The sequence below is a fragment of the Amia ocellicauda genome, chromosome 16, assembly GCF_036373705.1.
Source record: "Amia ocellicauda isolate fAmiCal2 chromosome 16, fAmiCal2.hap1, whole genome shotgun sequence".
NCBI lineage: Eukaryota > Metazoa > Chordata > Actinopteri > Amiiformes > Amiidae > Amia > Amia ocellicauda.
Window position 1 is genome coordinate 14,357,645 of NC_089865.1, and position 21,361 is coordinate 14,379,005.

Below are 21,361 nucleotides of genomic sequence, written 5' to 3' on the forward strand. Positions count from 1 at the left end.
ACCTCTCTCAGACGCTGAAGTTTCCGCTCTCCTCCTATGTCACAAACCTACAACATGTGCCCTGGACCCTCTCCCTTCTCACTTCCTCCAAGCGACCACTCCTGATCTTCTCCCCTTCATCTCCTCCCTCCTCAACTCCTCACTCCTCTCTGGCTGTTTCCCCTCTGCTGTCATCCCACTCCTCAAGAAACCAACCCATGACCCTACCTCTCCTCAGAACTACCGCCCTGTCTCCCTACTCCCCTTCCTCTCAAAGACTCTTGAGCGGGCGGTCCACCGTCAGCTCTCTGCCTTTCTGTCCCAACACTCACTGCTTGATCCTCTGCAATCCGGCTTCCGCACAGCTCACTCCACTGAAACGGCTCTCCTGGCTGTCACTGACTCCCTCAGCTGTGCTCGGGCGGCCTCCCTCTCCTCAGTCCTCATCCTCCTTGATCTCTCAGCAGCATTTGACACCGTCGATCACTGCATCCTCCTCTCCTGCCTCGCTGACCTTGAAATCTCTGGGACTGCTCTCACCTGGTTCTCCTCTTACCTCAGCGACCGGACCTACCAAGTGACATGGCGAGGTTCCTCATCCACCCCCCAACCTCTCCTCACAGGCATACCCTGAGGCTCTGTCTTGGGCCCCCTCCTGTTCTCTCTCTACCCTCGCTCCCTGGGCCCCCTCGTCGCATCCCATGGTTTCTCCTACCACTTCTATGCTGATGATGCCCAGATCTTCCTGTCTTTTCCCTCTTCTGACCCTCTCATCCCCTCTTGCATCTCTTCCTGTTTGTCTGCTATCTCCGCCTGGATGCACTCACACCACCTCAAGCTCAACCTCTCCAAATCGGATCTCCTGTTTTTCCCCCACTCTTCCTCACCTTCTGCTGACCTCTCCATCTCGATCCCCTTGGAATCCACCACACTCTCTCCTTCTTCTTCCGCTAAAAATCTAGGAGTGACCCTCGATCCTGCGCTCTCCTACACCCAGCACATCACCACGCTGACACGCACCTGTAAATTCTTCCTGAGCAACATACGCCAAATCCGTCCCTTCCTCACTTACTACTCGACTGAGCTGCTTGTCCAGTCCCTGGTCCTCTCCCGCCTGGACTACTGCAACTCCCTCCTGGCCGGCCTGCCTGCAACAACTACCCGCCGCTCCAGCTCATCTAGAATTCTGCGGCTCGTCTAGTATTCTCTCTGCCCCGATTCACACACGCTACTCCACTGCTCCGCTCCCTCCACTGGCTCCCAATACCGGCACGCTTTCAGTTCAAGACATTGACCCTCATCTATCGCTGTCTCAACCACACTGCACCAAGCTACCCTCGTCTCTCCATACATCCCCTCCAGACCACTGCAGTCTTCCGGTGCCAGAAGACTAACTCTGCCTCCTCTCCACTCTCCTTCCTCCAGAGCCGCTCCTTCTCATCCCTGGCCCCTAAATGGTGGAACGACCTTCCCACCGAAGTCAAAACAGCAGAGTCCTTGACCTCCTTCCGGCGCTTACTCAAGACGCATCTTTTCAGACAGTACTTGTAATATTAGTCCTTTTAATCCCTGTTAGATAGCTCTTCACAGAGTTTTATTATGCTGCTTGGGTTTTTGATTGTTTTCCTCTTGCTCCCTTTCCCGTAGCCCTTGACTGTAACCCTACATCTTGACAGCACTTAGCTTTTACTGTCCAGGATGTATGACCTCACTTACTGTACTTGCCTTTGTAAATTGTACATTGTAAAATGTATTATATTTTGAATTGCTATGTTTTATGTAAATTGAATTTGTAATGTTTGAAGCCTTTACTTAACTGTATTTTTGTACTTCGTTTTGCACTTATGTTGTAAGTGGCCCTGGATAAGGGCGTCTGCCAAGAAATAAAAATAATAATAATTATTATTATCTAAATATTCTGAAATACTGTTACTTTGTGAAAAATACTTGTAATATTCGTAAAAACCTTTTTAATATATACAGTGATGGAAAAAAGTATTTGATGCCCTGCTGATTTTGTACGTTTGTCCACTGACAAAGAAATGATCAGTCTATAATTTTAATGGTAGATGTATTTTAACAGTGAGAGACAGAATAACAACAAAAAAAATCCAGAAAAACGCGTTTCAAAAAAGTTATAAATTGATTTGCATGTTGAGTTTCAATGATCATGAGAACGGTGAGGAATCAGCCCAGAACTACACGGGAGGATCTTGTTAATGATCCCAAGGCAGCTGGGACCATAGTCACCAAGAAAACAATTGGTAACACACTACGCCGTGAAGGACTGAAATCCTGCAGCGCCCGCAAGGTCCCCCTGCTCAAGAAAGCACATGTACAGGCCCGTCTGAAGTTTGCCAATGAACATCTGAATGATTCAGAGGAGAACTGGGTGAAAGTGTTGTGGTCAGATGAGACCAAAATCGAGCTCTTTGGCATCAACTCAACTCGCCGTGTTTGGAGGAGGAGGAATGACCCCAAGAACACCATCCCCACCGTCAAACATGGAGGTGGAAACATTATGCTTTGGGGGTGTTTTTCTGCTAAGGGGACAGGACAACTGCACCGCATCAAAGGGACGATGGACGGGGCCATGTACCGTCAAATCTTGGGTGAGAACCTCCTTCCCTCAGCCAGGGCATTTAAAATGGGTCGTGGATGGGTATTCCAGCATGACAGTGACCCAAAGCACACAGCCAAGGCAACAAAGGAGTGGCTCAAGAAGAAGCACATTAAGGTCCTGGAGTGGCCTAGCCAGTCTCCACACCTTAATCCCATAAAAAATCTGTGGAGGGAGCTGAAGGTTCGAGTTGCCAAACGTCAGCCTCGAAACCTTAATGACTTGGAGAGGATCTGCAAAGAGGAGTGGGACAAAATCCCTCCTGAGATGTGTGCAAACCTGGTGGCCAACTACAAGAAACGTCTGACCTCTGTGATTGCCAACAAGGGTTTTGCCACCAAGTACTAAGTCGAAGGGGTCAAATACTTATTTCCCTCATTAACATGCAAATCAATTTATAACTTTTTTGAAATGCGTTTTTCTGGATTTTTTTGTTGTTATTTTGTCTCTCACTGTTAAAATACACCTACCATTAAAATTATAGACTGATCATTTCTTTGTCAGTTGGCAAACGTACAAAATCAGCAGGGGATCAAATACTTTTTTCCCTCACTGTATACTATTAAATTTACAATTTCAAAAACAAAATTATATCAATACAATGTCTGCCTTCCCTATGTAATTCCTTATAGTTTAGTTTTTTCCAAAAAATGTAAAATTAGATAGCAGAGATAGAGAGAGAGAGAGAGAGAGAGAGAGAGAGAGAGAGAGAGAGAGAGAGAGAGAGAGAGAGGGAGAGAGAGAGAGAGAGAGACGCCTAGCCCTCATGTACATAGTGTGAAGGGAAACACATTGTTCCTATTAATAAACATTCATATTTTCAGCAGTATTGTTAATTACCTTAACATTTTACAAGTTTACAGCTCAGCAGAAGTCTTCCTAAAACAAAATGGAAATTACATTCCATTTAACATAATTCAAAATTTTAATTGAGGATAGAAGTCCCATTTTCAGTTCTAAATATATATTATAATATCTCATATATGGCAATTCTTAATGAATACCATATAATTGCACTTATAACTAGAATTTAAAGAATCTGAAGATACTTTCCTGCATGTGAGAGTATTTTTACATGAGAAATTATTGAATATGTATGATTTTTGATGGGTGTATGCAGGTTAACATCAGTGATAGTTTGTAATTGAAGTAGTAGTAGTATAATTTAGGTAATGGTATATAAAGGTAAGTAGGTTAGTAGCTGTAGTATAATAGCAGGTCTGTATTTATGTATTAGCGGATGAGTCAAAGATTTGATTTAATCCCAGCCTAAGTGTGGTATAAGGCATTTTAAAGGTATCATAAGGGAAGAGGAAATGTCATATAGGACCATAGGCCACATTTAAGGCTACTTATGTGCCCTACAAGAGTAAATTGTAGTGTGGTGTATCGTGGTAAAATACACTGAGGTGTAACGTGGGGTAGCAAACATAGTTTACCATCTTAAATAGTATCTTTAAATATGGAAATGTGTAGTGTGGTGTACCATGTGAAAAAGATAATATATTGTAAAAGTGTAGTATGGTGTTGAAGGGTAAATAAAAAAAATGTAAATGAAAAAATCATGGTAAAGTACAGTATACCATGATAAAAATATATCTTGTAAAAATACAGTTGTAGTGATCTAAATTAAAGTGTTTAGGACTGTGGAATAAGTACCTCATGTTTATACAGGGGCGATAAGACTTCATATTCTAATACTTTGTTATTTTGGGGGCACATTCTCATTTCGAAATTCGCGTTCTTTAATTGGGCTGACGCTACTTGCTTTTGACCCCTGGCGGTGTCCGTACGAGAGTTTGTTGTGAGGGGGGAAAGATGGCGGCGGAAACGAATGAGGCTGAGATCGAAACACGACTAAACTCCAGTTCTCCAAAGGAGGTAATAAAGACGTTGTTCGAGTCGTTGTACTGGTTAAATTATTCCCATAGATTTATAGTACGATTAAAAAATATATACACCTTGCGGGAATATGTAAACTTACTGAGTATGACATAAAGCAAAATGTTAACGAAATATCACAGGCCTTTTTTGTGTAGCAAACTGGTTGCATACACATGGCGCTTTCCATCGTAGTACACGAGTGATATATTTCATTACCAATCCGATTACATAACTCGCTGTAAATATTGTGGTGGTTTACTTTGAAATAACGCGATAATCTATTGTAGAATTATTTTCTAGTGATTTACTAACTTGGCCTAGTATTTATAAATTTATATATCACGTCTGCTGAAACAACTTTAAGTTGCATTGAGTGTAAATAAGTACAGCAGTATGATATTGTAAAAGTTTGTACTCGATAAATAGCTACAACCAGCAGAAAATACGTCTCTGGATATAGTTTATTGGAATAAGCCGCGATTCTTACTGGGAAAACGATTGTGTTTATAGGCCTGCACAATGGGAGATTTTAGAAAGTAGTTTACCAACAATCGTGTATAATATGTATTATACATATTACTTGTCTGTATTACTTCAGTTTGTTAGTTTGTGTGTTAATGTTTTGAAAGATGATTAAAACAAAATGCTACTTTCCTAATTTAAATGGCTTAATTTGTTTTCTTAAGTTCAATAAATTAGTAAGTATATAAACGACATCATAAAAAGCTACCTACAAAGTTGCAGCAAGTTAGAAATGGGGAAACGAGTTGTCTTGCATCTGTGGTACTGTACTTAATTATTGTAATTAATTAAGAAAAAATCATTTGATGCCAATAGATGATGGCAATGTACTAAAAATATTGTATGCTAGACAGGTGATAATCTTACTTTGTAATGTATTTATGTGGCATTTTTTAAATTGCACGAAGTCTAATCTACCTGCGTTTAATATTTTTATTAAACCAATATACAAAACTTAGAATTATATCCAAAAGGCTGTACTTATGGTTCCATGTTTTAATAAATTGTTAAACCCATGTAAATTGTATGTGCAAATGCATCCTATGTAGAATATGAAAAGTTTTGTGAATGTTTTCCCATGTTTTACAGAAGTAGCTAGGATTAATTATATCATTTCAGATACTAGGTGAACTGGCATACAGAGCTTTAAGTCTTAATGTAAGTGTATAGATTTGATCTACGAACCAGAGGAGCCTAAATACTGCAGGGATGTAGGGAACATCTTTCATCTTTTAAATACAAGGTATGAAGTTGAAGACAATTGGTCTAATAAGCAGACTGCCCCGGTAAAAAATAATCTCAGACCCCAAACTAATATCTTTATACCAGCCTTTCACTGGGTAGGCTCAAGGGATTTCTCACAATGTTTTGATGCATTTCAGGCTAATGCGAGGTCATGTTAAGTTAATCAATGGCAAGTTCATACTATAGTGTCCTCTCTCTGTAATTGCTATCAAGGAAATCAGACATGCATGATGGTTTCTTAGAATAGTTATTAGTTGTACAGGTTCTTTCAGTATTTATTGTTAGCTTCTGTTTGGCTTTTGGAAAATATCTAGATTTAATTTGAGGCATTTATAAATAAGCATCACTTGATGTTTACAGTCAAGCATGTCCTTACTGAGATACTTTATTAGGACTAGTATCACCCCTTCTGTTCTGATCTGTATTGTCAGCTTGGATCTTCCAGGATGTCACTCGCTAAGACATTGTAAATCAGACATTAAGATGCAGAAATCAGATCTTCTAAGGTAGATCTGGTAGGGTTCCCAGGGTCATGGAAAATCTTGGAAAAGTCATGGGGGAAAAAATGGTCATGGAAAGTCGTGAAAAAAAATTACGAAACAATTTGAAGTCATGGGGAATAGCTACACAAATACACAGCCAACCCCATTTACAACATACATGGGATATAATGTACACTCTGATACAAAGTAGCAGTTCCATGGTGCAGAATAAAATTGTTTTAAATCCTGTTTAAATTTTCCTTTTAGTACGTACTCTACAATACATGTGGTTATTATGAATGCATGGCACAGTGGTCTGTGTCAGATATTATGCACACAGGGATTTCCAAGTATCGGGAGAGTCTGTGTGAAGCACATATATGCTAAGCACAACTCCTATAACCAAATATCTACACAAAGAAGCTTGGTGCGTTCACAACACGCAGACTTTCCTCATTGTGCACAGATTCTCAAGATCATTGGTTGCGTTCTTGTACTACAAATGTACGTAATTCTGAACAGAATCTGACCATTCAGCCAGACAATTCACAGTATTTGTGTAGACTGAGCAGAATGACATAAATCTGTGTACGCGATTGTGACTAAATTGGTCAGGATGTGCCAGAATGATGATCGCCCTTTAATGTGAAATAACTTTAATAGTAAAAGTTAATCGCACGCATGTCCAAATTACTTAGTAGGTGCAGGGTAAAAAAAAAAAAAGCCATATAAAGTAAAAAGCAGCTCCAGTGCACAAATAGAAATTATTTATGTAACCCATACTTCACAGGTTTTTAGCAAAAATGTTTCGATCTACACAAGATCTTCATCAGCATATGGATCCTGATGAAGATCTCTTGTAGAGCGAAATGTTGTTTTTGTGAAATAAAGTTGAAATACTGTTTTAATTGTTGTTTTCTCATTATCATACACATAATGTTCTGTGTTTTCGGTTTTTATTTTGAGAAAAACAAAACAAACAGTAACACCGGGTTTAATAAGATGGGGGGGAAGAAAAACATCTTTGTTTCTCAACCCAGGTCCTGACAAACCACTGTCTCTTCTAATGTTCGCTCACCTGTGCTTTCAGCTCTGTTATTTAGTTATTTAAGCAAACCTGTAATTGCACAAATTAAGTGATTAATTTGAAATTTTATTATTTTCAGCTCTCGGGTGTTGGTTGATAATTCCATTTAAGGTTTCAATTAAACAAGTGAGCGCTCTGTTAGAACAAGAACCAGCAGACACAGGGGTTCCCAGGACTAGTGTTGAGGACCCCTGACTACATTAAATGCTCAAATGTTATGAAGTGTCCATTGCATTTAAATTAAGTAGCCAAATGTATGATATGCTTATTTTTTTTTTAAAATCAAGTAAATAATAATACATATTGTTCTATTCAAGAAATTAAATTTCAAAACCATAAACAAGTTCTACAAAAGTTACCAATATACACTGTTTACCCCAAAGCTTACTTTTGTGAGTTTCTTGTGCCGTTTGCTTTCCATGTGCTGCTTAATTCTGTCAGCGCCAGCCCTGTCCTTAATGCCACAATGCTGACCAACCTCCTTGTGTGAGCCAATCATATAGTGCCATATTAAAAACATGACCTCCAGCAAGTGTCTGTCTGAGTTGTACACTGCAGAACAGCTTCAATGTGATTGCCCACTTTATACATTGATCAGATAGTACTAGGTTTAATTTTGCATTTACATCTTTGTACTCTTTATTAGTTGATGTTAGCATGTTTTATTAAAGTGGGTGGATTGGATAGCTGTAAGGGGAGGAGGAAGCTGTCATGACAAAAGCTGATTATGTGGTTATTTCCTATTGTGTTCATCAATATTCTCATTATTTTATGTGTGCATTTTCAACTTTCCAGGATTTTTGTTGTAAACGATTAAAACATTTAGTCATGGAAAATCATAAAATTATCATGGAAAAGTCATGGGAAAAAAAAAAAAAAATCTGATTTGTGTGGGAACCCTGAATTAAACTAGTGATTTAATTGAACTATTAAAGTGATCTATCATACCTGCTGTATTTAATCCTTCCAATACCAGAGTTACCAGTGTAATCCTGTGCTATGTGTTCTACTGACATTTATTAACCTTATTCTTGATTGCAATTCTCAAATCGAATGTACTTCTCATATTTATAGAGTACTGTGCAAAAGTTTTAGGCAGGTGTGAAGAAATGCTGTAAAGTAAGTGCTTTTAAAATAGACATTAATAGATTATATTTATGAGTTAACAAAATGCAAAGTGAGTGAACAGAAGAACAATCTACATCAAATCAATAGTTGGTGTGACCATCCTTTGCCTTCAAAACAGCATCAATTCTTCTAGGTACACTTGCACAGTTTTTGAAGGAACTCGGCGGGTAGGTTGGCCCAAACATCTTGGAGAACTCACCACAGTTCTTCTGTGGATTTAGGCAGCCTCAGTTGTTTCTCTCTCCATGTAATCCCAGACAGACTCGATGTTGAGATCAAGGCTCTGTGGGGGCCATACCATCACTTCCAGGACTCGTTGTTCTTCTTTACACTGAAGATGGTTCTTAATGACTTTGCTGTATGTTTGGGGTCGTTGTCATGCTGCAGAATACATTTGGGGCCAATCAGACGCCTCCCTGATGGTATTGCATGATGGATAAGTATCTGCCTGTACTTCTCAGCATTGACGAGACCATTAATTCTGACCAAATCCCCAACTCCATTTGCAGAAATGCAGCCCCAAACTTGCAAGGAACCTCCGCCATGCTTCACTGGTGCCTGCAGACACTCATTTGTGTACTGCTCTCCAGCCCTTCAGTGAATAAACTGCCTTCTGCTACAGCCAAATATTTCAAATTGACTCATCAGTCCAGAGCACCTGCTGCCATTTTTCTGCACCCCAGTTCCTGTGTTTTCGTGCATAGTTGAGTCGCTTGGCCTTGTTTCCATGTCGGAGGTATGGCTTTTTGTCCGCAAGTCTTCCATGAAGGCCACTTCTGACCAGACTTCTCCAGACAGTAGATGGGTATACCAGGGTCCCACTGTTTTCTGTCAATTCTGAGTTGATGGCACTGCTGGACATCTTCCGATTGCGAAGGGAAGTAAGCATGATGTGTCTTTCATCTGCTGCAGTAAGTTTCCTTGGCCGACCACTGCGTCTACGGTGCTCAATGTTGCCAATTTCTTTGTGCCTCTTCAAAAGAGCTTGGACAGCACATCTGGAAACCCCTTGAAACTGCCTTGAAATGTCTGCCTGGGAGAGACCTTGCTGATGCAGTGTAACTACCTTGTGTCTTGTTGCTGTGCTCAGTCTTGCCATGGTGTGTGACTTTTGACCGTAAACTGTCTTCAGCAGCCTCACCTTGTTAGTTGAGCTTGGCTGTTCCTCACCCAGTTTTATTCCTTCTACACAGCTGTTTGTGTTTCAGTTAATGATTGTGTTTCAGCCGACATATTAAATTGATGATCATTAGCACCTGTTTGGTATAATTGTTTAATCACACACCTGACTATAAGCCTACAAAATCCCTGACTTTGTGCAAGTGTACCTAGAAGAATTGATGCTGTTTTGAAAGCAAAGGGTGGTCACACCAAATATGGACTTGATTTAGACTTTTCTTCTGTTAACTCACTTCGCATTTAGTTAATTGATAAATATAATCTATTAATGTCTATTTTTGAACGCATTCATACTTTACAGCATTTTTCACACCTGCCTAAAACTTTTGCACAGTACTGTACATATTGAAAAATTGCAGTCTAAAGACTTGAAATGTGATGCAGGTTATAATTACATAAATTAATTTCTGAGCTCCATACAAGAATCAAAGATATCACAGATTAATTATTTGACAGCAGGCTAGTTGCAATATAATGATCAAAAATGACTGCGTCAAACATATTAACTGATTGTATGGTAATACAGAAATATGATATTTAAATTTAGGTCAGTAATTACAACAAACATTAAGATTTTAAACCCCAATCCGTGCATCACCTGTGCTTTTCTTTTTCAAGTCACAGTTGTTCTCTATGAGGGAGGTTCTTATTGTTAATAAAGCATTCAGTGACAGCTGTTCAATAAATGACTTGACCTCTACATCAAAAGATTTGTTTTCCAGAATTGACATTTTCCCTCCCTTTGGGATAAATAAAGTGAATGCAAGATGTTCTGAGTATGTCGGACACAAGTATGCTGTTTGCTCATCAGAGCTCTCGGGAGAAATCAGTTCAGCCCTTGTGAGCCTGTTTCAACTAGCAATTACACTTATAATGTGCATCTTTATTTGACTTGAAGTGAAAGTATTGTTTTGTCTACAGGTCAATTTTTTTTTTTTTCACATTCAAATTAAGCTTAGCATAGCTGATATTAAATTTTTAGTGAAGAGTTTAGTCTTCTATGCACTGTAGGCTTAACGTTACATTACTGAATGTTCTGTTATCGTAGAAAATCACAGACCCTGTTTAAAGCTTATTACTCTTGGTGCCGGTGATATTCTGCAATAATGGACATTGTTTTAAATGGAGGTGCGGTTTATTGAAACATAATTTTATGGTAGACAGTATTTTTTTACACTAATTTACAATACATTTTGATTAATTTATAATGCCATCATTGTCTGTTCTATATTATGATCATTGCCCTCTAGTGGCAGTTGTCTCTACGTAAATTAAGACATTGAACAATGTGAGTTACAATGCCCCAGTTGCTAGGAAAATTAGTGAGAAGCACTATACAGGCAAATCCCACACTCTCGAGCTAATCCGTTCCTGCAGAACCATCAAAAGTTGAGACCATATTTCCCATAGAAGCAATGTTATAAATAATGCACAAAAATAAGAAAATAGCAAAAAGCGATGTGGCAGAGATGTGTGCAGTTCAAGCACCAGCTGCAAGGCTGGCTGATGTGTGTTTCCTGTTTTGAGGTGACTCATGGAGTCTGCATCGTATGCCGTCGTAAATGCGAGGTGCAGGCGTAAATGTTTTTTTAGTGGCTCTCGCATTTTAAAAAATTGTCATAAATGCATGGGGTTCTATGTTGGGGTGGGCTGTACCTTTTGTAACAAAGATAAATGGTTTCAGAGTATTTCCATCGGGTTAAAGTGACCTACTGTATAGGTCACTAGGAAGGGGGTGCTTTTTGTGTTCCATACAAAGAATGCAGATTTTAGAGAAAGATGTAAAATAAATTGCGTGACCTTTGAGTGAATATTAACTGATATGTAGTGTACAGTTGGTGCAGTATTGTTTTTTTAAGTGTGACTTTTTGTTGTAATTATGGTTTACACATTGCAATAAGTTAATTTCTTGTGCTTCACACAAGAATCAAAGATATAGCAGACTAGTTATTTGACAGCAGGCTAATTGTACTAAAATGACTTAAACCTACATGTTATAGTAATTATGATTTAGTCTGTGCCAATATAATTCTGATTTTCACTTTTCATATATGGCTCAATGTATTGTGTGTGCATCTGTCTGTTTCTCAGAAATCTGCAGCATAAGGCCTGGATTTAGCAAAGTAGTCTAGGATGAGCTCAGGTTGTCCCAAGACACATTTTATTTTTGCAGAGGACAGCATACTTCAAGCTGTTTTCGAGGTGCCCTCTCTTTTACTGCACCACAGCAGCCTGCCCTTCAATATGAAATGCAGAACCGTGAAGGTCAAATTTCTTACATATAAACAAAAAATGAAACGAATATGTGCAGTTTCAGATTGAAATAAATCGGTTGTATATTTTCTATTAAAGAAGCTTGTGCTTGTGTTCTTTGACAACTAGGGTTTGTTTCTGAACTATCATTCTGAGTTTGAAAATTATTTATCCTGTTCATATTATACATTCCTTGCTTTTTGGCCACGGACATAGCTGCGGTTGAGTTTATCTCTGTGATATACATCATGTTCTATACTGTGCTGTCGATTTTCCTCTTGCTTTTACCCAGAATTACAACACAATTTGTTTAAATTGTTTACAGTACACTGCACTGGTGTGCTTATTGCCGCCTCACCTTTTTATGTATTCAGCACTGTCAGTATTATTCATAGCTGTGCCTTCTTTGGAAAATCTACAAGCTACTTGTTTTTGTTCACAAACATGTGCTGCAGTCTCAAAATAGCTTCATTATGTCTCGTTTCGTGAGCAGCCCTCCAGTTCCTGCGCTATGGAACGGCCTTCCAGGAGCCGGAGCACCAGTTCCACTGAGGAAAAAGACAACGGCACAAACAAGGACAAAAAGAGTGGTGAGTAACACACCTTCATTACTGGAGTGTGTTATAACTTTGTATTTACTAGGGTCTTTGGAGAAGTTTCTTTTGTGAGGTTGCATTTCAGTGCTTGTACCTGGAAGCTGGTATTTACATTGTTCTTCTGTCCCTTTCTCCTAATATCCATCATCAGCCCGAATGAGGTTTATTTGTTTCAGGCAGTTGTTTTCCATCTTATTTAACTTAACCATTAATTGCACTAAACACAAGATATGATAATCTGTGTTATTGTCTGACTGAAGCTGGTTAAATAAGCTTAAGCACAATACTTCTTTTATCATCTTTTTTGTTCTTTTAAGAAATATAAAGTAATTTTTCATCTTAAATGTCAATTACTTTGGAATCTTTGCTTTGATACTAGTTTTACAACAGATTATCCCAGTATAATTATGACAATTTTCCTGTGTATCTTTTTGTGCTAAAACAGCATTCAAGCACTAGAAGTGTTTTTAAAGTTATAAAGTTATTTTACTTGGATTCTTTGGCGCTTTGCCCTTTAAGTAACCATTTTCAGATTCTGATGACTGAGATAAATGTATTATTCTGTTCTCTAGGTAATCTCAGACATTTTGTTGAATTGGTATTTATAGGAAGAGCCCCCTTTGAGAAAATGTCACCACCTGTCTGTTGTGGATATCTGGGAACTTCCTGGAAGAGCTTTATTATCAGTGTTTATTCTCAAAGGATAAATATTTGAAATAATATGGAAAATGGGTGGGATTCAAAGGGTTATAAACCTTTATCTAAAACTTATTAGAACCATTAGAATGAGCTGATTACGGGCAACCACATTGTTTTTTTTTGGGGGGGGTGGGGGCTGAGTTGTTTAATTCATAGTGTTTTTTAATGGAGGAAAAAAAAAATCTTATCTCAACCAAACAACATATCATTTTGCATAATGTATGCAGAACTTCACTTTCATCCTTAGTTACATAATAGTTTCACACTTGAACATGTTCTACACTAATTTGATTATATAAACTGACATTAAGTTAGCCAACCTTTCCAGAAGAAAGTGTATATTTTCCCCTCTTTAGTGTTGTGGTTCTTCCTGTCTTCCCCCACACTCGTTTTTCTGTATCTCTTTTTTGTGTTACTCATCAGATCAGAAAGATCTTGGCTTAACAAATCAATGTCTGGGCCATCACACTGCTCTCTTTATCGTAGAGACTTGCAGCCCAATAGATTCCTTTCTTTTGATATGTTCGTTTCCAGATAATGCTTATAATAACCTTTTCTGTGTAGACCTTACAGTCAGTGCCTAGAATGCAATATTAGCCACATGGTTGTAGGCATTCAAAATGTGCTTGAAAGCAGTGTTCCTATTAAAAAGTGGATAGATATATCCAATGTACTCATTTGGTGAACTAACTTGTATTGTGTTTAAAGCTTATTTGCTTTGCATTGTTTTGGAGTGTTAATGCTTACTAGCCTAAAAATGTATTCCCTCCCCCCAATATTGTATCTGGCTACAATGCACCCTAATGGTAACAAATGTGCCATAGCATAGATACGGAAATTGTGGCGTATGCCTTGGATCAGTCTCTAGTCTGGAGGTCTAAAACAGGAGGTCTGTGGATTTCTCCATTTCTCAATTTCTCCTGTAATTTTATACCTGTGTGTCATGGTAGCTGTATTTAACAGTTTGTGAGTAATATGGGACACAATTATTGGCAGAAAGTTTTGCGTAAACACACTCAGGGACTGCCAAGACCCATTTGATGTCTATTTTTTTTTTACAGTATGTAAAAGCAAGCAGTAAACAAAATATAAAATATTTAGCAAAACAAAAGTTTATTTTCACCGTCTTTGCAGTGTGGAAATGTAAGGCTTAGGTCTTTGTTATCTGTATAGATATGCCTTTGATATGTTCTATCTTTCTTTATAACATTCAAACCCTGCATTGTAAAACTTCCTTTAAATTAGGATCCTATTAAATTAGGATACTAGTTCTGAGGTTCAGCAGGTAATGCGATACTCATCTATGAACATTACTCTTTTTAAGATGCTAAAGAATTGTTTAGTTCTAATACATTGCATATATAAGTCTGTTATCCCAGGATCATTTCCCACAGCTGGTATCAGAATTTCTACAGTGCCAGCACTGAGTAATTCTCATCACTCAGCGCTTTTCTGAGCAGAAACCTCCAGAGTAATACAACAGTAGATATAGCAGAGGGATTAATGCTAGCAGGCTGTTACTACGGTTTTAAAATTGATTAAAAATACCATTTGAACAGCCATTCTCTGCAAGCAGTGTTTCATGATTATGACTTTTAAGACCAATTCAATTTACTGTACCAGAGAAGAACAGTACATTTTGTTTTGTTATCGTGGTTAATCAAAAATGCTATCATGATTCCTGACCTGATGCCGGGTACAGTGTGTCTCAAAGTGAAATCATGGTGAAGAGCTTCCAGCTGACCCCCTGCTATTATTTAAGCAGCAATAAGGCCTGTGAATTAAGTCCACTTGCAGCCACGAAAGCTGTCTTCAAACCAATTGATTGGACACTCTCTTAATAGTGTCAGAGTAACTTTATGATAAACTGTATTCATGATCAAATGCAGATTGTGTTCTTAGTACTATATTAGTACATAATTACACACCTATGTAAAGTGACTCCTGTAAAAATGTTGGGAATTTTTATCTTTAATTTGGGCCAGGATGAAACCTGCAAAAAATTTGGCTTTCTTGTCGTGTTAAATGGTTTCAAGATAAAGGTACTATGAGAGTATAAGTTTCTGCTTTACAATGCAGTTGGTTACCTCTTTTGCTTTGTTGTCTAAACAGCCATTCCCTATTTTCCCATAATGCCATTTACAGTCCTGTGGCCCCTCTGAACATTGTGCAATATTGCGAACGTGATGAGTGGTGATTATTTTATATACTTTTCTTTCTGTGTCATGTGTGCCTTGTCATTTTATTTGTTGTTGTTTCCCAACTGAAATAGTGGAAGGAGAGAAAAGCCCAGCGGAGGCCAGGGAGGGCAGTCCTGATGGCAGGAGTGGCAGGGGCTCGTCCGCAGGCAGCAGCGGGGACAGCTCCGGGGGCTCGGACACTGACAGCAGTAGCAGTGGGAGCAGCTCGAGTGGAGGAGCCCGTAAAATGAGAAGTAGAGTGGCACAAATCAGAGTAAGGGTTTTGCTAATCCACATATAATCTATACAGCAGAAAACCAAGTCAGTCCAATGAAGTACTGTACGAACTGTGACTTGAGTTTAACTAGATGTCTATGACTTTTTGGGATGTGGGTACTTGCATTGCTTTTCATGTGTGAAAGAGTGTTTGTTTCATCTTGTTGTGAGGAATCAACACTAATGAAAGCTAATCATAGTTAGATATGTGGTGTTAATTAAGTTTGGGAACAGAAATAGCAACACTATCAAAGTGCAGCTGTTTGATTGTTTTTTTTAACAACAGTAATTCTCTCTCTCTCTCTATATATATATATATATATATATATATATATATATATATATATATATAGAGAGAGAGAGAGAGAGAGAGAGAGAGAGAGATATAGATATATATATAGATATATATATATAGATATATCTATCTATATCTATATATACACACACCAATAGAGAGCCTATTTATAAGTGAATATGTATGGATATTATTGCATTAATTTTCATTTCACATGGTTATTTCCCCCAATGTTTCAGCGTAACTCAAATGAAGAAAGAAAAGATAGACACTCCAGCTCATCTCCAGAGAACAGGTTGGTAATAATGGGGTTTTGTGCTTTGTTATTATCAAAACAGTCACGTCATAGTTTTGTGTGTGTGTCCTGAGACTTTTTTTTTTTTGTTCGTAGTCTCATTAGGCATGGTCTGTTCATTAATGAAAACAAATTAGCCTCTGTAGCCTCATTCAGTTATTGAAATTTTTATATCGCAAAATTGAAGCCATGGTAGAGTTTCTAAACATGTATTCTCTTAAAATAAGGCTAAGCTGTACTTTTTAATATACAGCGGCAGAATTATAATTAATTAGTGGCTCACTAATTATTAACTGACTGTTTCAGTTAAGAGTAGCAAGTACTTCATAAACCGAAGATAGTGGACGAAAAACAAAACAAACATGGATTATTAATCAACTTTGACAATTTTACAGTTAGGGTAAAAGATCTTCCCCCTCAGTTCCCTGTCTATTATGTTTGCAAACTGACTTCACTTAAAAGATTACAGTACTGAGAAAATAAAAGGAGATTTCCCAAGTGAAGGCTTTGAAGAAGACCTCACCACCGACCTCATGATCAGTTTTACATTTTACAACTTGGCTCTCTCTTGGGGGTCTCCACTTGTGTTTTAAGTCCTAAATTCTGTCTTGTTCTTTCCTGTGGGATTGAAATGGCCTATGAAGAATCACAAATTTCTTAACAACCAACCAGACGGTCAAGGTAAAGCTTGTGGGTTGTGTTTTGAAGGGATGGGGATCGCAGAAGGTCCAGGTCCCGGTCCCGGTCCCGGTCCCCTCGTGCCCGCGACAGGGAGTCCCCAGAGGGGCGCGATCAGCGGTACGAGCGCGGACGTCCCGGCTCTGGGAGATACCCTGACAGGTGACTGGCTGTTGAGATTGGTATACTGTGATTATATTGCCTGGTATGACTTTTTTTTTATGAATGTCTTTACACCTTGTGGCAGAGTGAAATAAAGTTAATGGTATCACTGATATGTATTCACTGTATTAATCGGATTCAGATTTTGCTGACATTTAATGTTGTTTTCTCAACGTGTCTGGAAAGGGAGCGGTACCCCAGCAGAGAGAGAGACCGGGAACGCTACTCCGACCGGGAGCGGGACAGGGAGCGCTACCCCGACAGAGAGCGGGAGCGCTATGCGGACCGCGAGAGGGAGAGAGAGCGGTACTACGACAGAGACAGGGATCGTACGTATCGTTCCAGCCGGGAGAGGGAGGTGGATTTCAGGAGGAGAGGCAGATCGCCTTCCCCTGTCCAGAGGGAAGCGCAACCTGCAGAAGTCCCTCCAGTGAAGAAGAGGAAGGAAGATATCGACCCAATCTTGACTCGCACTGGTGGGGCTTACATCCCCCCGGCCAAACTCCGCATGATGCAGGCTCAGATCACGGACAAAAGCAGGTGAGCAGTGAGTGCCATCCAGGGCAGGATGGTTATAGTTTTGGAAATGTGAAAAAGGAACACTTCGGGCTATAGTTTCTCAGAAATTTCCAAAATCTGTTTTAATTTGCGAACTTTAAATGAATGTTGCATCTGGAATTTAAAATATGATTGAGTGCTAAAGGACATTTAGAAGTTAATATAGGCTTTTAAATGTCCCTCTATCTAAATCTAGTGAGGAATCTTGGTTATTTCAGAAAAATAGAAAAGCACAAAACATGACTTTCTTAGGATGAAATATGGTTGGCCTCTGATGTGATGTATAGCTTGTGGCTAAACACTCCTGAGAAATTCAATATAATATAATGTGTGATTGATTCCCCACCCTCTACCCTCCACCCTCCCTTCCCTGGTTTTCTCTAACCAAAGATAGTGGTGGGTTTGGGCTTTTAAAATTGGTGAAACTGCTGCCTCTCTGAAAGTGTGAAAGGTGCATGTGATACGCTTACTGTTAATTGTTCTGGCTGTCTGTTTCTTAAGGGTTCTGATTGTTCTTTTGGAAATACTTTACACCCTAGAGGCAAAACTAGTTTGACAGAATTGATGATTATAATTAGCATAACATGTTCTCTATAGCTCTATAGGTCACTCTGCAGCCATCTGAAAGGGTATTGTGCCTGTTGGGCCAAACAGAGGTTTTATAACCTTTTTGTGCTTTTGATACAAGGGTTTTAAATCCTATCTTTGCTAAGATTTGCTGAGAACTATTGTGTGTAAAGCTTTAATGCTACAACAAAATGGTGTTCATATACTGGCAGTGATTTTTTTCCTAATGGGATATTATTGATGTTTAAAATTAATTTTACACCTACAGAATTGAACATCTGTAAGCATTTTGTTTCACGTATTTTGTTCTCCTTATTATAATATAAGCCTATTGCTAATGACCTTTGTTTAATACATCTTAGTATTAAAGCAGATCAGTCCTGTTTAAACAAGATACCACCTGTTTATAATTGTCTTTGCTGGATAATTAACCATCTCGCATTACAATTTAATTTGTCAATTCTGACTTAAAAGCAACAATTAAAAAAACACGGTAATATAAGACATTGTAAGAAAATATAATGTGATCTTTCTTTTTTTAATAAAATAATTCTGTTCTTGCAGTTTGGCATATCAAAGGATGAGCTGGGAAGCATTGAAGAAATCGATCAATGGCCTCATCAATAAAGTGAACGTCTCCAACATAGGGAATATAATTCACGAACTCTTGCAAGAAAATATTGTAAGAGGAAGGTAAATGTTTTTCTTTTCAACAACATATGAAAATGTGTACTGCCAGTACTGTATTGAGTTCTTTTGCTCACTAAAGTTCACCTGACGTGGGAAATGACGACGTGACGTGTTTGTGTTGTTTCAGGGGTCTTTTAGCCAGGTCAACATTACAAGCACAGAGTGCCTCCCCCATCTTCTCACATGTGTACGCAGCACTGGTGGCCATTATAAATTCAAAGTTTCCTCAGATCGGAGAACTAATTCTCAAAAGGCTCATCCTCAACTTCAGAAAGGGCTACAGAAGGAATGATAAGGTGGGTAGATTTGTTTTAAACATTTTCTTCAATTACTCTTCAGACTGATGTTTTGTTTTCCATTGAATATCAGTTTAATTTGTATTTTTCTCTTTCCAGCAACAATGTCTGACAGCCTCCAAATTTGTAGCTCACCTAATCAATCAGAATGTGGTAAGTTTGCCTTAATTAGCTACCCTGTCATTTCTTGTTAACGAGAAAAGCACAGTGCTTTAGGAATTAAGCGACTGAACTGATTTTTTTTTTTCTTTTTCCCCAGACCGTCTTTAAATGTACTCTGTTTCTAGTCTAATTAGGCCTGCAATCCATCAGCATTGCAGCAACTGTCATTAGGACTATGTAATATAATTGTGATTGTTAAATGCTAGTGATATCAAAATCTGTATTTTTCTCTGTTTCCACAATAGGGTGATCTGTTTTGATCTATATAAATGGCTTTTTACTTGCTTTTATTAAGATTGTGTGAAATATTAGCATAACAATGTTAATTTGAACCTCATCAAGACAATATTCTTCCAGGTAACACACACACACACAGAGAAAGGAATGCGTTTGAAATCAGTGCAAGAAGTTTTAGTACACACATCTTAGTGAATTTCTATAAAAGATATCTGGGAAGTTAAGATTGTAGGATTTTATGCATGATTTTAAAGTGTATTCCCAACTGTTACAGGCCCACGAGGTTCTGTGTTTGGAAATGCTCACTCTGCTGTTGGAGCGGCCTACGGATGACAGTGTGGAGGTGGCCATCAGCTTTCTGAAGGACTGCGGACTCAAACTCACTGAAGTCTCACCCCGTGGCATCAATGGCAAGCATTTGTCTTTTTTCTTTGGCCCCAACCCCCAATCTTTTTACTATCTTTTGTTCCTATACTAACTGTTTTTGTACCAAATGTTTTTTTGTTCCATAGCTATATTTGAACGGTTACGCAACATTCTCCACGAGTCCGAAATTGACAAGCGTGTCCAGTATATGATAGAGGTCATGTTTGCGATTCGTAAAGATGGTTTTAAGGATCATCCCATCATTCCTGAAGGCCTCGATCTTGTGGAAGAGGAGGATCAGTTCACTCATATGCTTCCTCTGGAAGATGATTACAACCAAGAGGATATTCTTAGTAAGTACAGAATATACGTTGGATTAAGGACTGGATTCCTTGTACATATCATTTGAAATTAATTTTAGGGGAATTCCAATGTAAAACCATTTGAGATAATAAGATTTTCCCCACATGGTAATGTCTTGTAAATTTAATGCCCTATCCAAAGTGGAGCAATCAAAAATGTGAGAGGCTATGCATTTGTGCTACAGTAGTTTTGAATAAAGCCTTTTACATCCAATCATAATCCAAGAGGGAACCCAGAATTGTATTTGTGTATGTACAAAATGTTTACAGCAAATGTCCATCATATAGTATGTGTGTAAGACATCTGCCCTGGATTTTACACCCTTATTATATTTGTCCAATGCTGTGTTAGTGTTTGTTAAACCTTGTAACTGGTCTTAAAATTCATCTCCTAAATATCTTGGTAATAGAATTGAAGTGTACACATTGAGTGTAGGTTGCCTGATGTTTCGTTTGTATTTGAAATAAGCTGCTTTGTGACTCCAAAGACGTACTGCTTTAATTGAAAACCTATTCTAAAAACACTTCAGGGTGCGCTGAAAGCGGTTATCACATTAACTGTGTTATGAATAATGCTATTCTAATGCATTTTACGGGTAATTGCCTTTGATTACATCTCATTTAAAATTACTTAATTGCTGTAAAATCTGTAATTACAAACTAATTCTCTTGCTATTAAAAAACAATGTTTAATTTTGCAGATGTCTTCAAGTTGGACCCTGACTTTCTGGAAAACGAGGAGAAGTACAAAGAAATTAAAAAGGGTAACATTTCTAATTTCCACAGCAATTGCCAGTTTTTTTTTAATTATTAATAATTCTAAAGGAAGTGTTCTAAGTGTTAGTTTTTATAGTAGATTCTGTTTACGAGCTTTACATCTCTGCATTCACAAGATTACACCAATATGCATTTGTTTTTTAAAGGATGAGTCCTTTTGGGACATGTCTTTATCATTGTACTACTTTGTGTTACTGCTACTATTATGATCACTTCTGGAGAAAAACTGGTGTAGTCCATAAATAAAAGTATTAATTTTAAGCTCCAGGAAATGTTAAACTGATTTC

At 38.3% G+C, this 21,361-nt stretch overlaps 1 protein-coding gene across 1 annotated transcript in view; it reads left to right on the forward strand.

Annotated features, from left to right (window-relative positions):
* Window positions 1-4,402: 4,402 nt before the first annotated feature.
* Window positions 4,403-21,361, forward strand: part of cwc22 (CWC22 spliceosome associated protein) — a 36,337-nt gene continuing 19,378 nt past the window's right edge. Inside the window, exons 1-12 of the mRNA XM_066687456.1 lie at window positions 4,403-4,480; window positions 12,372-12,468; window positions 15,446-15,627; window positions 16,164-16,219; window positions 16,928-17,059; window positions 17,246-17,599; window positions 18,749-18,877; window positions 19,002-19,170; window positions 19,270-19,323; window positions 19,844-19,979; window positions 20,082-20,288; window positions 20,999-21,061. Coding sequence (XP_066543553.1) covers window positions 4,418-4,480; window positions 12,372-12,468; window positions 15,446-15,627; window positions 16,164-16,219; window positions 16,928-17,059; window positions 17,246-17,599; window positions 18,749-18,877; window positions 19,002-19,170; window positions 19,270-19,323; window positions 19,844-19,979; window positions 20,082-20,288; window positions 20,999-21,061 — 1,642 coding nt within the window. The 5' untranslated portion in view covers window positions 4,403-4,417. The remainder of the gene's footprint in view (window positions 4,481-12,371; window positions 12,469-15,445; window positions 15,628-16,163; window positions 16,220-16,927; window positions 17,060-17,245; window positions 17,600-18,748; window positions 18,878-19,001; window positions 19,171-19,269; window positions 19,324-19,843; window positions 19,980-20,081; window positions 20,289-20,998; window positions 21,062-21,361) is intronic.